This window comes from Elephantulus edwardii, unplaced genomic scaffold, assembly GCF_000299155.1.
Source record: "Elephantulus edwardii isolate Elephantulus edwardi_28Jun2011 unplaced genomic scaffold, EleEdw1.0 scaffold00204, whole genome shotgun sequence".
In the NCBI taxonomy this organism is placed as follows: Eukaryota; Metazoa; Chordata; class Mammalia; order Macroscelidea; family Macroscelididae; genus Elephantulus; species Elephantulus edwardii.
The window spans coordinates 5,645,426-5,662,249 of NW_006399954.1; the positions used below are offsets into that span (position 1 = coordinate 5,645,426).

A 16,824-nucleotide genomic window follows, 5' to 3' on the forward strand; every position below is an offset into this window, starting at 1 on the left:
CCACCTCATAGAGGGCCTTCCTCTCCTGCGCTGTCCCTCCACCCTCCCAAGCATGATGTCCCTCTCCAAGGACCGGTCTCTCCTCACACCAAAATATACTAAATGTTATTCTATAATGGTCTTGCTGTGTATCATCTGGAAATAGAGAATAAAAACATAATGTTAGCAAAAGTTCTTATGTTATCTGAGAAAACAGAATTGGGTGACAACAGACAACTCTGTTAGTTCTGCCACTGGCTTGTGGAGCTCAGCGTCACTTCTTGTTTCTGAAGGTGGCAGGGGAAAGAAGTACCCCATCAGGTTCATGTAGAATGGTCGCTATGAGTCACATGCCACTTGACAGCACATAACAACAACAACAACAACACAATAAACCTGTGAATATCATATTCTAACTTCTAATATTGGGAGGAAAGGACCCTCAGATACAGTCAGTTTGCTTAATAAAACATTGGTCTAAGCCATTGCTTCAGATTGACACAAAATAGCTCTGTCACCATAAAACCAAGGCAAATTGCTTGAGTGCAGGGAAAATGTAGCACTGACGAATAAAGACAAGAAGCATATTCTTTCCTCACTGGATATCAGGAAGTCATCAAGCAGAGTGGACAGTAGAGACAAACACTGCTCATTCCACAGTGAAGTAAAGCTGAGGAGAAGGTTGGCTTGATCTTCATAGACTTTTGCCCTCTTTCTCTGACCTAGGTCAACTGAGGACCCAACCTTTTGCAGAAACACAACAGAGAATGTACTCTCCCAGATGATAGCCAATAAAAAAGCGTAATGACCCATAAGCGAAATGAAGACTTGACCACCTCTGTGCTTATGCTTTAGGGACCTCTGGTGTCTTAAAGGTAAAGAGCTGCATTGTTAACCCAAAGGCATGCGGTTTGAATCCAAATGGATTATCTCCTCCCATGTGCTGAACTATCTCTGAAAACCTGATGGAGGGTCAGCTATGAATTGGTTCCAATTCAATAGTATGCAACAGTAACAATAATAACATGTTTATCAAAGAAAGATACAGAGATAAAAAAGAAGATTAAATGAAATTCTGGTAGATAGATGATAGATAGGTAGATAGATAATAGATAAAGAAGAAGAGTAAATTAATTAAATTCTGGTATAAGGGAGGACACTGCTCATCTTTCTCCCATGGAGAAGTTAGTGGATTTGAACTGTGTGCCTCTGGGATTATAGCTAGGCTCCTTACCACTAGGTCACCAGAGCTATACACACATATATGTATAATTTTATCCTATGAATTTTTTAAAGAATTTCTTGCTTTCACCAAAAATAAACTTTCACCTTTCTCATCATGACAATACCAACAAAACCATCCTTTAATAAAATCATGTATCATCAGCTTACAAACCTCTTGGTATTTTCTCTAGCTCTAAGATTCACCATGGTGAGTCAGTATAAATGGGGTATAAACATTAGCACATGGAGCTTTAAAAACAATGAAAACTTCAACATGTTTGTCAGAACACTGCTCACCAACTTGAGGACAAACAAAAGGTGAAATTTCCATGAATATCATTCCTTATTGACTCAGGGTTTGTTTTCAGTGATGCCCAATGGAAAATATCTCACCTACACAAACACACAGTGGAGCCTCCCACAGCTCCATCAGCACAAGTATCCTCACAAAAATCACAAATTGGAAAGCCAGCAAGAAAAACAACCCCTTTATCCTCTGCTCTTTGAAACGGAATGATTTGAGAGTGAGATGGCAGCCAGCATGTGTGAGGCTGGCAGAGGGCTCTGCTGAGTGAGTGCCCAGTAGAGAGGACCCATCCAATGAACAGGAGGGGAGACGGCCCCACTGCCAAGGCCCCCTTCTCCTTAGAGGGCTTCCATTAGACAACCCATTTTTATTCATTTGTTCTAATCTTTCCTCAGATGAGGCCGGCAAGTCCATTAATCATTTCTCTCATTCCCTTCTAAAATCCAGGGCAACAGATCTCTTTTCCTAAAGCCACCATGCCAGAAATGAAGCTTGAAAAGGAGGAAATCCTTTCTTCAGCCTCGCAGCAGCAGGCTGAAGTGATGACTGGAAGAAGCCACCAATTGTGCTCACTTTTCCTTCTGCCCAGAACTGCTTAGCACATTCTGTGCAGAGTGTTAAAGGGAATGTGAAGTGGAGCCAGGGGGGCTGAGGAGGAAAGTTTCCTGACTTGAAGAGATACCAGCTGAGGAGAACAGGAGACAGAAGTGGACAAATAAATGCTGGCACTAATGCTACCTGAGACAAAGACAGACATGGATTAATAAGATCCTTCTTCATGTATTTATTAAGGCCGGATATTTTAGCAACTTCAAAGAGCTGAAAATGTATATTAAAGGTCATCTTCCAGCAACTGCAGGTGCTCTACACACTGAAACAATGAAATCGTAAAATAAACAAGACCAAACAAAATGCTCTCCTAAGGCGAAGAGAAAGTCTTGGAGTGGATTCCCATTAATCTGTAAAAGATACGGTGTGACCTTCAGCCTACTGATCTCTCAGGCTAATTGTTTTTTTGCTTTTTTCCCCCTAATAAGGGTAAACCTGTGGGTTAACAGAAAACATTGAGGATAACCAGCAACAGAAATCAGGAGGCAGAAGAACCATGTAAACAAAAAGCACACAATCAGACTTCCCAGGATACTGACCTATATTCACTCTTCAACCATTTATGTATGACATTAAACCAAAGAATGAATGTTACACAGGGCAAAATTAATGGCACAATATAAAATGTGCAGAAGGAGAAGTTGAGAAATCTAGATTCTCTTCCCAGGAATAACAATCAGTCTAATCAAGGACAGATCCCTTTTCATATTATGGAAAAGATCCAGGGGAAATAAGTGTCTTGAACTGACTTGGAAGTCCTTCAGGGATTCTTCAACTCTTAAGTTATCAAATCAGGAGGCCTCAAGATATCTCCCACTCTAAAACAGTATGAGCGTATTACCCTCATATTGTTGCTGCTGTGTGCCGTCGAGTCGGAACTGACCCACAGCTGACCATCCAGAGGGTTTTCAGGAGCAGTAAATTGTGTGTGAAGAGAATGCACACCTTTTGCCTGTGTAGTAGATGGTGGATTTGGACCACCTACTTTGTAACTGCTGCACAGCTTATGACCAAAAGTCTACCAGAGTTCCCTCCTTACCCTCACAGCAATGGTCTAATGTTACCAGAGTCATGGAAGAGTGCATTTACCTACATTAGGCCTTCCCATTCATTGTGTAGGCTCACGTTTTGATGTTTAGTGATCAGTTATCTCTCAAGCGTATTTATACCATTTTTTTTATCAATATGTGGATGGTTTACTTAAATGTACAAATAAAACAAATCATGTTAGTCTTATTTTCTTGATTTATATTAAACCTTTTATGATAAAAGAAAGAATGTTGTAAAATTTTGAGTTTATCTATATTGGTATGATAGTTCAACTGCAACTAACAAAAAATGGCTGTAAATAACTTTTATAGAAAAGAGCTACATATGATGCAGTGTCTATTATAAATTACAGTTATAACTACAAAAATATTTCAAAATACGTAACATATTGCTCTCTTTTAAGATTTTGGAAATGTTATGAATTTTGAAGAGCAAATTTGCTCAGGTATAGAAATACAACTCCCACTTATTCACGTACACTACGCTACATTTTAGAAGGTCAGACAGATTCACGTACACTATGCTACATTTTAGAAGGTCAGACAGATACTACTGATTTTTTTTTTTTAAGTTTCCTTATTGGTATAAATTTCTATTAATTTCAACATGTATCATTCTACTTCAAGTCAACAAAACAGACTCTTTCTTTACTTTCGAACTCAAAACAAAGTATTTGAGCAAGAGAAAGTACAAAGTTAAAAATTAAGCTAACACTACATTAGACAATTATTGTGAAAATAGAAGGATAGCTAGTAAAACACATGTATGGGGATCAGAGGGGAAGGGGGTTGGGACAGAGGGGTGAGGATGAGTACGGGTAAAATGCCAAGACTGCACAATTTTCTGGGTAGAGAGAGGGGTTAAAGGAAATAGTACAGATTGTGTGGGGACCTGAAAAGACAGGGTAATGACGCACATAGTCCAATGGTGATTAAAACTTAATGTATGGGAATGACTGTATGAAACACTATGTGAATGAAGAATAATGTGAAACACAATGTATATGAACTTTGTAGGCAAACCAATATAAAATAAAATTTTTAAAAAACTTAAGCTTACCACAAATGCAATTGTACTTCTCACTGTGGATTCCCACTGGAAACAGCTTTTAAGAAACTGTATTGTAGTCCATATGGACATGCTGATTTTTTTCACACGGTCTACATCTCTTGATAAAATCTGATAAGACAAAATGAAAAAACAAAGGGCTATACTTGCATTCTCTTTTGATCATTTAACTTGGTCTTTGAACTGACAGTTCATCAAGCTACTGATTATTTAAAAAAAAACCACACACACACAAATAGCACAGTAGGAAAGTTCTGATACTGCTTGAAAGTCTTTTATAAAAGTTTCATAGACGAAAAGAAAATATGAAAAAAATTTTATAGCTTGTTGTTGTTGTTGTTGTTATCTCCCATCGAGTCGCTTGCGACTCATAGCGACCCTGTGTACAGAGCTCTGAACACCGTTCTATCCTGTGCCAACCTAGCCATCTCAAATGCACTCATTCCCACCACTCCAGTCACAGAATCGATCCATCTCATCGAAGGTCTGCCTCTCCTTCGCCACCCCTCCACTCTGCCAAACATGATGTCCTTCTCCAAAGACCAATCCCTCCTTGCAACATGCCCAAAGTATGTCAGACGAAGCTTCAGAATCCTTGACTCCAAGGAGCATTCCAGCTTCACCTTCTCCAGGACAAATTTGTTTGTTCTCCTAGCACTCCATGGTATATTCAGCACTCTTCTCCAGCACCACAGCTCAAAGGCATCAATTTCCCTCTATCATCCCTATTCACTGTCCAACGCTCTGATGCATGGCACATAATTACGAAGACTACAGCCTGGATCAGGTGTACCTTAGTCTCCAGCCTGACATTGTTGCACTTCAGTACTCTTGAGAGGTCCCTCACAGCCGACTTTCCCAATGCAATTCATCACTTGATTTCCTGGCTGCGGTTACCAAGAGTGTTGACTGTGGAACCAAGTAAACTAAAATTGTTAACTCTCTCAATCTCTTCACCATCCATACTGATGCTGCCAATTTGCCCAGTGGTGAGAATCTTTGTTTTCTTGATGTTGAGCTTCAATCCATATAGGTTAGTTGATAAATAACAATCTGTTTTAATAGTATTCTGCATAAAGCTGCAGCAACCAGGTATGTGATGTGCTGAATTTGTACGTGTGCATACACGAGTACATGTGGGTTGGGGGCAGAGATAAGAGAAGAGAAGGAGAAAGAGGAGGAAGTTAGGATATGAGGTGGGCATTAATTTTTTTAGCTTAGTGGGGAACAGGTGAGTTATGTAGACTCATGCAAGGATTATATTTCAGCTGGTCTGCAAAGATCTAAAAGAACAGCATGTGTACAGAGGATAGGGGCCACAAAGTGCAATTCTATTCCTTCATGGATGTGTAATGTTGGATAAGTTTCTTCACCCCTCTCTTATAAAGTGGAGTTGACATTACTATTAATCATAGGTAGTCGAGAGAACCAAAGGGCTTCCACTAGATACTTAGCACATAATAAGTTATTTGAAGTATTTGTACAAGCAGAATTTCAGCCTTACAGAAAATCTGGTAAGACAAAGTAATGAGAGGCATGTAGAGAGGGTCCTGACCTTTATGAAGATCTTATCCTCAAATCTCCAGGTACTCTCTTAAACCAAAGCACCTCACATGGAGGTAGTTTTGTAAAGAAAATAACTTCTTTCCCAGTTCTAACGCCACAACTCCACCTGCCTCAACCCAGGTTTACTTTTCAAATTAACAGAGTAAAAGGTGATAATAATAAAAACATAAGAGACTTACTCTGATTTCATAGAATAAATACTACACTCAGTGCTATGGCAGAATAAACCAAAACATCTGGATGTTTCTCTTGAGGAGTTGAAGTATTTCTCCAAAGTGTCCCCAGTAGCTCATGGGAAAGAAAAGGACGATAAGATGCCCTTCTATTTAACAGCTTTATGTAATCTGCAGCTGCTCACCCCAAATGAAATGGTGGAAGTAATAAACACTTTAAAAAGGGGACACTCTGTCCTTTGTTACACAACTGAGGAGAAACAATAGGTACTGAGTGAAATACTGAATTGTGTCTGAGTAGGATTGGGGGGGGGTGACGACTCTGACAAGAAATGTAAAGGTCATCCTAAAAAATTGTGAGCCTTCTTTTACTGGGCCCATCACATCAGTTTGGGGTGAACAGGGTTAAATGTGAATCATACATTAAGATCAGACAAAAGCAGTGAGAGTAGTTGAGTGACTCTAGGGTTAGAATTTCCTAAAGAACTGCTGGGTAAATTTCATCAATGGCTCCTAGGCCAAAACACCTGACAGAAATACCACTGGACTGAAATGAAAAAGGCTATCACACAGAGGAAGAGACAAGGAATTCCTGGGTAGTGCAGGCTGGAAGTATAGCCAAGGCTTAGCTTTTACCATACAGGTTAGAGATTTGTGGCCACCCAAAGGTCAGGAAAAAAGCTTGGTGATTTACTTCTCAAAAAGTCAGTCCTTAAAAACCCTTTCGGAGCACAGTTCTACAGTGATTGACAAGGGGCCACAGTGAGTCAGAATCAAATCACTGTGGGCTGGTTCTGGAAGAGAGGAGAAAGAACATGCATAAACAACAGAAATTCGTATTTACAGAATAACCCAAAGTGAATAATCCAGGGAGGAACCTCTATTTCTCAAGTAGGTATTTTTAAGTTTTAGTATTTTATTACTTATTATTTTATTATTTTCCCATCCTCAAAGAGGTAAAGAACTTATAGGGCTTTTATTTTAAAATTTAGGGCTTTTCTTAACAGTCAAGACAATGAGGATCATAAAAATAATCCTAACTAGATTCTCCTAGTGGTTTGTTTTCACCTCAAATTGCTAATCTTCTCTTGCCTGCTCTAAATCAAATGTACTTAATTCAAATTTTAAAAGATACCCTAAATATAGGTGAGGGAAAGTGGGGGAGGTCAGAGACTCCCAAGTCATCAGAGATCAGTTGATCTCGGTGAAAAGGCGAGAGCAGAGTTCAATTAATCACATTCTGGATCGCCAATGCTGATTTTTCCATCATCTGGCTCCTCCTCTCTTTTTATACTTCTTGTCACAGTGTACTTGCAGACTTTTACTATTTTGGGAGTGGGAAGTGAGGAATCATAATGGTCTTCCTACGTGCACACACACATATTAGAATAACTCCTCTGAATAAACCTTGTTTCTATTTCTTTGTGTTTTGGTTATTTTTAAACATCCTTCTTATTGATCTGAAGACCTTATCTTGGTTAGAGGAGAAAGAAAAGAGAGTAGGAGGCACAAACAAGTAAAAAACAATGCAAGTGCTTCAAGTCCTGGGTGTCTTAACAAGTCAGCTTGCTGTATTGATCTGCTGTATTGACCTACCTTTTTGGAGAGCTTGCGGCTGTCTTCAATAAAGCGCTTTTCTCTTGGAGTAAAGGTTCTGATACTTGCTTTGACCTACAAAGACATTATTGTTAAATATGGCAGCACTTACATCAAATTCATTTTTCTTCTTTGTATTTTTATTATTTTTTTTTCTTATTAGTGACTTGGAAGAAATGTGGAAATCAATAAATCTGCTTATCATAAAATGGAAATGCTGGCACCTGTCTACCAGATGTGTGGTGAGGACTGAACGAGATACAGTCAGAACCTAACACAGAGTGGGTAGTCAATAATGACAGCCGTACTAGACTACTTACAGCACAGCTCTTCCCTACCAAGATTCCCTGTATTTTTACCACTAGCAGAATTGCTCTGCTTCCCTCGATAGCAAGTTCTGTTGACATCTCTATGTACTCAGAGTTTCCAGCTTGTCGCCCACAGTCCAGTGTGTTCAAGAGACTGTACACATACATTCAGATCACTGCACTTGTTCTCAAGCCTATTTTTCACCTGTTGCTGCAATTACTCTAAGTATTAAAACATGATCAAGAAAGTTGAAATATCTATTGCTTTAGAGAACCTTGAAAAAGTTAATCACTAAAAAAATACCCAAAATTTGGGGTTATGTTTTTGAAGAGGGGGAAAATCTCGAAGAACTGTATACTCAGCTTGTTTATTAAGTGCCTCTAAAGTGCCCCTCACTTTAAAGAAACTGAATGAAGCTGCAAATTATATGTATGGACCTGATTAATGCAAGAATGTGCTGTAAAACAAACAAAAATAGCATCCAAATTCAAAAGGGAAAAAAAGTTGGGAGTCCTTGACCATATCTTAAAGGTCGACAAATTAATGTATATGTGCATAGTTTACACTGAACTGCTTCTTAGAAGCAAGGATATAAATGTGTCATCTCAGGAAACTTCATCACTCATACTTTAGTATGTGTATCATCAGGAAGGGCCAGTTCTGGAAGAAGATATCCTGCTTAGTAGCAGACACTCAGTGAAATGAACTGCCACAGTGCCAGCAACAACAGGCTCAATCATATGAACAACTATGAGGATGGCACAGGAATGGCATGTTCTACCGTACACAGAATCACTGTACGTCAGAACCAATTCAAAGGCATATAACAACAACACGGTGCATTTAGAGGAAATTATTTTCTATTTTAACTGCCACTTTCAATGAACTTCTCTAGATTGTGCTATATACTAGGGTGCCAACTACAGTAATTGAATCATACTGAAAATGTCTGAAATATTTTGTCCAAATAACCTCTTGTTGCCCTGCAAGAAAATGACAGAAAAATATACCTAAAGTTATTTTCCCTTTACTGTTCATCTTCTTCTCCCTTGACATAAAGAGACATTGAGAATTAAACAACATCAATTCTCCTGGTTCGACATGGGCGCAGCATACTGTCAGACACACCACTGTTTTCCCTTTCTCCAGACACAGCAAGTCTGGAACAATTTTTCTTGATTTCAGACTCTAGAAGCTTCTTATGTTGGGTATGAAGAAACTAGGAAGTGTGGACAGGTTGACTTACTGGGTTATATATGAGGTCCATTTCCAAATAAATAACTCCTTTAAATGCTTGCTCTAAATCTTTATTCTTCAATACATAACAATTTGTTTGCCCATCTCTAATCTGCAACAACAAAAAGAAAGATAAGTATTAGTGTAAACTTCCTAACATAGTTTAATAGTTAGAACTGAGTTTGACAAAGCTGAGAATGAAAAAAGGATGGATAAAGCAAATACTGAGAAATGTTTGCTGCAAGTTTTAATTCTAGGATCTGGAGGTAGATGAGAAGTTATCTGATTATTATTAATAATGCATGGACTCTTCATTCAAAATTCCAAAAGCTATACATTTTTATGGATTAAAACAATGCTGAATAGTCTATAAAATTCTTGTTCAGTTCTCGTATTCCTCAAGACTGTCAAGGTCATGGGGAATAAATAAAAATGAAGAGACTCTCAACAGATTAGTAGAAACTACAGAGATATTATTACTCTATATAGCTCCAGAACCTGGGTTGGATCATAGAATAGACAAAGGACAGTAGCAGGTCAACTGGAGAGATGATAAAAATTATAAAAGAACAGGACTTTAGTTAATAATAATGAACCAACATCTGCTCCTTTAAAAAAAATGTATCAGCAGGATGGAATGCCAATGTTAGAGGAAACTAAGTAGAGTATAAGGGTGTTCTGGTGGCTCTGCAGTAAGAGTTGTGCCAGTAACCCAGAGGCACACGGTTTGGATCCATCAACTGCTTTGCAACAAGAGAAAGATGGGAAATCTCTCCCCAACCCCTTTACAGTCTCTGAAATGCATTAGCAATCAGTTGGTTCTAACATAAAAAGAAGTGAAACATATGTTAAAAATTTCTTCATTATCTCTGCGACTCTATTGCAAATCTACCAAACTTAAAAGTTCATTAACATATTTTAAGACCTAAATATTTTTTTAAAAGAAAACAACCTAGCTGAGAACCATGCAAAATGAACTAATGAATGAATGTAGCAAAATGGGCAGACATTATTCCAAATCACCTGGGAACAGAGGGCCAGGTAACAATCAGCAGAAACAAGTCTCTCCTCAGCCTGGTTGGCCCACAAGCCCCAGCAGCGCCTCCCACCAGTCTGTTTCTTGACTCCACCATGTAAAGTATTTCATATTATGTTGGAAACGATTTTGCTTCCATTAAAGTCATTCTCTTTTCAGATCTGAAAGTAGTAATCCTTCATGTAATTATACCTGGTAGTGTACGTAGTGATTAAACATTTTGCTTTTTAGAAAGCAAACTGCTAACTCTAAAATGGCATTAGCACAGTGAATGTACATAAAACTGCTTTGGATTGGAATAATGAAAGTTTGAGAAAACAAGTGAAATGTGAGGACAGTTTGAGCTTTATATTTTAAATGACTACTGCTGTCACTACATGTATTTTGAACATGTGTTCATATAAACAGTGGTGGAAATGACTTGAATAAGTCACAAGGGGAAATGGAGTCATTCCACATTACAAGGGAGAGGTCACTTTCCTTCCCAAAGTCACTCCACCTCTCCCAAATTGAATAGGCTTTAAACAGAAAGACAGTTTTCCTGGCCAGTGACTGAGCGGAAGGAGGTACCCCATAAAGACCTGATTTCCTTCTCAAACGGTGTCCAAACCGGATCCTGAATTTCCGTTTTGATCCACAATCTCACTTAATAAATTGTGGGTGTTAAAGTTGAAAGAAATAAATACAAAAGCAACATGACAATTTGCCAAGCTGACTTTGGTCCAACTTAGTTTAACTTCATGTCACAGTCATGAACAGCTAAAGTAAAATTTCCATGATTTCTTAAGGGCTAGGAAAGGTCAACGTAAGAACAAGAGATATAAAATAAAATATTTTAGAGCAAAAAAGGAAGGCAGTTTTTTTGCCAGTTTTCCTCCCTCTTAATGACAATGTCCTTTTGCTCTTTGCGTTTATCACGCATCAGCAAAACAGTGAAAGCATGTAGAAGAGTACTTGAATCTTGGGATATAACTAAAGGTATTGTTATACACTATTACCTGAAAACCTTTAAGATTTATAAAAACTTTTAAGATTACAGAAAGAGCCCTAAGTTGTGGAAATTTAGTTTTTGCAACCACTACCATCTTTTCTCGTACCAGAGATTAGGCAGGAAATTAGTGAGAATCCTCTTAAATTTTTATAGAAAATTTTTACTTTTATAAGGATTTACCAAAGAAGTTATTTAAAAATTTTTGCCCAAGTGCAATAATATATGTATTCTGCAATTTTTTATCAATATTATTTATCAATTTATCTATATTAACATATGTACCTCATTTCTGTAAATGGCTATATAACATTCATGCTATGAATAAACCAAACTTTATTAATTTTACTATTAATAAACATTTGATTGACCAGTCTCTGTTATGCAGATAACACAACCCTGCTTACTGAAACTGAGGAGGACCTGAAGCACCTGCTGCAGAGGGTCAAGGACTGCAGCCTCCAATATGGATTAAGGCTCAATGTCAAGAAGACAAAGATTCTCACCACTGGGCCAATTGGCAACATCAGGATGGACAGTGAAGAGACTGAGATTGTTCACAACTTTAGTTTGCTTGGCTCCACAGTCAACACTCTTGGCACCAGTACCCAGGAAATTATAAGTAGTATTGCCATGGGAAAGTCTGCTGTTAGGGACCTCTCCAAAGTACTGGGGAGCAATGGTGTCTCTCAGGAGACTAAGGTGCATCTGATACAGGCCATAGTCTTTGCAATCACTTGTTATGCATCAGAGAGTTGGACAATTACTAAGGAGGATAGAAGGAGAACTGATGCCTTTGAGCTGTGGTGTTAGAGAAGAGTACTGAGGATACCATGGACAGCCAGGAAAACAAACAGATTCATCCTGGAAAGGGTCAAACCAGGCGGCTCCGTGGAGGTAAGGATTCTGAGGCTCTGTCTTACATACTTTGGACATACTGAAAGAGACTGGTCCTTGGAGAGAGACATCATGTTTGGGAGGGTGGAAGGACAGCGCAGGAGGGGAAGGCCCTCTATGAGGTGGATTGATTCAGTGACTAGGGTAATCAGGATGGGTGTGTCAGAGATAGTGTGACTGGCACAGTACAGAGCAAAGTTTAGGGCTGTTGTAGGTCACTATGATTAGCAAGCGACTCGATGGCACATAAGAACAACAATTTTTTATTGACTGCTACAACAAATAGCTTTCTGAAGGTAAAAGGGAGGGGAAAATACTCTTACTAGTTTATATTTAAGATTGTATGTTTGGATTATGAACAGCTCAACACATTTGATTATTTAAAGAGTTAGAATGAAAAGGTATAATACCAATCTACGAGAGTATTTGAAGAATACTGTTATTTCTAACTATCTTTTTATAATGAAACTTTTAAGACAAAAATAAAAATACAAAATTGTTCTGCAAAATCTTGATTTGCCAAACTTGTATGATGTCAGGATTTTTAAATCAAGAAATAAAAGATTTTTTTAATAAAAGCTTTTTCTTAGTTTCAAATTATGATTACCTTTTCCCCTTGTTGTTGTTTTTATGTGCCATCAAGTCTTTTGCGACTCATAGCGACCCTATGTACAACAGTCCTAAACACTGCTCTATCCTGTGCCAATCGCACTGCCTCCGACACACCCATCCCAATTACCCCAGTCACCGAATTAATTCATCTCATAGAGGGTCTTCCCCTCCTGCGTCATCCCTCCACCCTCCCAAGCATGATGTCCCTCTCCAAGGACCCGTCCCTCCTGGCAACATGTCCAAAGCATGTCAGACGAAGCCCCAGAATCCTTGCCTCCAAGGAGTAGCTTGGTTTAATCCTCTCCAGGATGAATCTGTTTGTTTTCTTGGCAGTCCATGGTACATTCAATACTCTTCTCCAGCACCACAGCTCAAAGACATCAATTCTCCTTCTGTCCTCCCTAGTCATTGTCCAACTCTCTGATGCATAACAAGTGATTGCAAAGACCATGGCCTGTATCAGGTGCACCTTAGTCTCCAAAGAGACACCATTGCTCCCCAGTACTTTAGAGAGATCCCTATAATCATAAAAATGATTTCTAGTAGTTTGCAACTTCAAACAACTATTAAACAGATTCATTTAAAAAAAGAGGATAAAAAAAGAACTTTGATATTCAATATACTCTTGCGTTAAAACCCAGGTTAAAATTCAGGGTATAAAGGGGATACTTGGTTTCTAATTCATGACCCAAGGAGGTCTACCAGTTCATTTGGAAAGTCTTCCTGGGCTGCCACTTATTATTATAAAATAAGGATTCCTGGATCACTGGGTAAAATAATGGATTAATGAATGAAAAATAATGGACTACTATGCTGCAAGTTTGGTTTTCATCCCCCCACCAATCTATCAGTAGTAAGAACCTGCACCAGCTGCTCTGCAGGAAAAGGATGAGAAATCTCCTCTCGTGAAAGTTTCTGCCTCTGAAAACCCTCTGGAAGGTCAGCTATGAGTCACTTCTGACTAGATGGTATACATCAACCATCACCACCACCAACTACAGTTCTCTAAGTGACACAGTGACATGCTTGACCACCAGATTAAAGTTTGGTAGTTCAAACTTAACTAAAGGTGCTTCAGAAGATAAACTAGTATCTAAAGAACATTTCTACAATGCACACAGGGTCACTATTAGTCAGAATTGTTTCTATAGCCTATCTCACCATCACCAACTAGCCTGATTTTAGTCTTCTGATTTAAATGCATATCTTTACTCCTCAATTTGTTAATTTTAGCCATATATGGCACTACCTAAGAGTTCTAACACTAATCAAGTTTTCTTGACAATATTTTTTTTACAGTTTTGCTTATGAATTTGTTTTAAATATTTAACCTTCAGTTCATGTGTGTGTGTGCGCGTGTGTGTGTGTGTGCGCGTGTGTGTGTGTGTGTGTGGTGAAACAAATGAAAGCATTTTATTATTGACTAATGGGTAAGCAACCAAGTATTCATTGGTTGATAAGTTTTTTGGAGTTTTTTTCAGTCTTTAAAAATGTTTTCTCATTTTCTTAATGTTAGGGTTTTTTCCCAATGCTTATCTTGTCTATGGAAATATCTATTTTATTTGTTTCTGTTCATAACCTGAGTGTGTTCTGCTTCCCTATTTGAAATATTCATAATTTCATTTTTATTATCTTTTGCATTGTTGGCTCTAGTTTTGACAGAAAAGTTCCCTTTTAATTGTTACTTCTTAAACACATATCCAAAGCCAGTTACAATTGAGAGAACTTTAAGACAAGAGGACCCATTGTGTGAACAGGGTGGGACAGAGGCAACAGAGTTTTGAAAGGCTGATGTTTCACAAGTAGATTGACAGACTTTTGTGAAACAAAGGTGCTTCTGGGTGGACCCATATCTCCAAATCTTGCCAAGACCTTTGTGAAACAAAGGTGTGTCCCTACATCTCTTAACTTTTCCTGTATTTCTTAATATTACTTACAATTTATCATTTTTAAATTAGCCTTATTTCAGCACTTTTCTTTTTGAAATGAAAATATGGATTTGTCAAATCTCTATGTTTATTCTCTATGCTATTACTCTTTATTTTTTAAATTCTTTTATTGAAATCGTACTTTGAGTTTATCTTTATCAAATCCTTTCTAACTTATTTTTTATCTTGATTTTAGCTTCTTTTGTTGAGATGCTTAATTTATTTTCAATTCTTTTTGTTTAATGATAAAGCCATTCAAAGTAAGAATTTCCTCTGAATAATATTTTTGGCCCCTAACCATAGGTCTTATGTATAGTATTGTGTTGTCAATTTTGAAATAACTTTTAATTGCAGTTTTGGTTTCTCCATTAGCTACCTGCTTCCCCTTCAGCCACACAAATGGTTTTATAATTTGCGAACTTCTGCTACTAATTTTTGTCCTTGTAGTAAAATGATTATTATATAATATCTGCCTTTTATAGACACTACTAAAGGCATTTTAAAGCCAAAACTTGATCAGTGTTTGAAACTTTTAAATGACCACTGGAACAAAACACTTTATACTTTTGTGTATGTGAGTGTATATCAACACAGACATCAGATTATTATTGTTGTTGTTGTTATGTGCCATCAAGTCGCCTGTGACTCATAGCGACCCTCTCTACGTACAACACACCTAAAACCTATTCTATCCTGTGCCAACCTTACTGTCCACCAACTCCTCTACCCCAAGTCACTGAAGCAATCCATCTCATCCAGGGTCTTCTCTTGCTCTGTTCCTCCACCCTCCCAAGCATGATGTCCCTCTCCAAGAAATGGTCCTGTCTTATAACATGTCGAAAGTACGTCAGACAAAGCATCAGAATCCTTGATTCTAAGGAGCAGCCTGGTCTCACCCTCTCTAGGATAAACTTGTTTTTTCTCCTAGCAGTCCATGGTATGTATATTCAATACTTTTCTCCAGCACCACAGCTCAAAGGCATCAATTCTCCTTCTATCATCCAGTCACTTCTTGCCAAAATAGGATGTAGATCATTGTTCTTGTGAATTGTGACAGCAAGTGACCTCAATGTCCCCCAAGACTATGGTCCCAAAATGTCAAGACTACATGTGTTTCAAAATTCTGCCCTTACTGTAGATGACTTCTTCTTTCATACTTGGAATTATCAACAGATCACTGTTTTTCCCATACCATAGATTAGGTCACTAAAATGTGTTTCATAATCTTCCCTAATTGCCTAATTGGATAATTTGGAGATGGCTGCAATATGCTTAAATAAAAAGCAATTGCACAGATGAGAAGAATTCAACATGCTTTTTAGGATGGTTTTAGGATCCTTAATTGAGAATGGTAATATTAAGCAAACAAACAGATTCAACTGCTAGTTCTTGCAGGGAAAGTTTTAGTGCCTCAGTGGTTTAAATACTGCAAAATGTGCTGAGTTTTCAAGATTTTGTGTACAACGCATTCTGCTGTGTTACTGATTACCGGGATAATGTGGAAATGTCAAAATTAGAAGTTTTCTCATTATAATATATTCTACTTGCAATTTTTTTCTTTTAAATCATGAATATTTGGTTTAATAGCTATGTGTTTACATATTCCTCTAGTAATTTATAAAAGTCAAGTGTTTAATTATAAATTGAACCCAAGTCAGATACAAAAAGTTGGCTCACTTGTCTCTATTCTTACAATTTCAATATACAGATGATTAAGCAAATGAACACATTTAAAGAATTCATTGCAACTAATACATATCCTTATTTTAGTATGTTGTTGTTGTGTATTGTAGAGTTGGAACCAAACCATAGCTGACCCTCCAACGGGTTTTCAGACATGGGAGGAGACTGCTGATCCTTTTCCTGCGGAGCAGCTGGTGGAACTTGAACCGTGTGCCTTCGGGATTGCAGTGCAGCTTCTTGCCACTAGGCCACCAGTGCTCTCTAATAAGACATTTTAAAAAGTTTTCATTCTGTCTGAAAGTGTCCTTTAAAATTTATTTTTACTTGAGAAAAGGCAATACAACTGCACAAACAGAATTCCCAGTATTCTCCAAGAAATGTTGTTTTTGTTTTTAAATATAAAATATGGTCTTGAATTCTGCAACACATCATGAAGAAATAATAGTACCAATAATGATCTAGTGGTAAAAAACCCCTATGCTGCAGTCCAAAGGTACGCAGTTCAAATCCACCAGTTGCTCTGTGAAAGAAGGATGGGCAATCTCTTCCTTGTAATTTACTGC

General features: G+C 37.9%; 1 protein-coding gene across 1 annotated transcript in view; it reads right to left on the reverse strand.

Moving 5' to 3' along the window:
* Positions 1–16,824, reverse strand: part of MCTP2 (multiple C2 domains, transmembrane 2) — a 312,863-nt gene that overhangs the window by 127,543 nt on the left and 168,496 nt on the right. The window contains exons 14-16 of the mRNA XM_006897193.1: positions 9,128–9,229; positions 7,573–7,647; positions 4,229–4,348 (exon numbers count right to left, since the gene is read on the reverse strand). Coding sequence (XP_006897255.1) covers positions 4,229–4,348; positions 7,573–7,647; positions 9,128–9,229 — 297 coding nt within the window. The remainder of the gene's footprint in view (positions 1–4,228; positions 4,349–7,572; positions 7,648–9,127; positions 9,230–16,824) is intronic.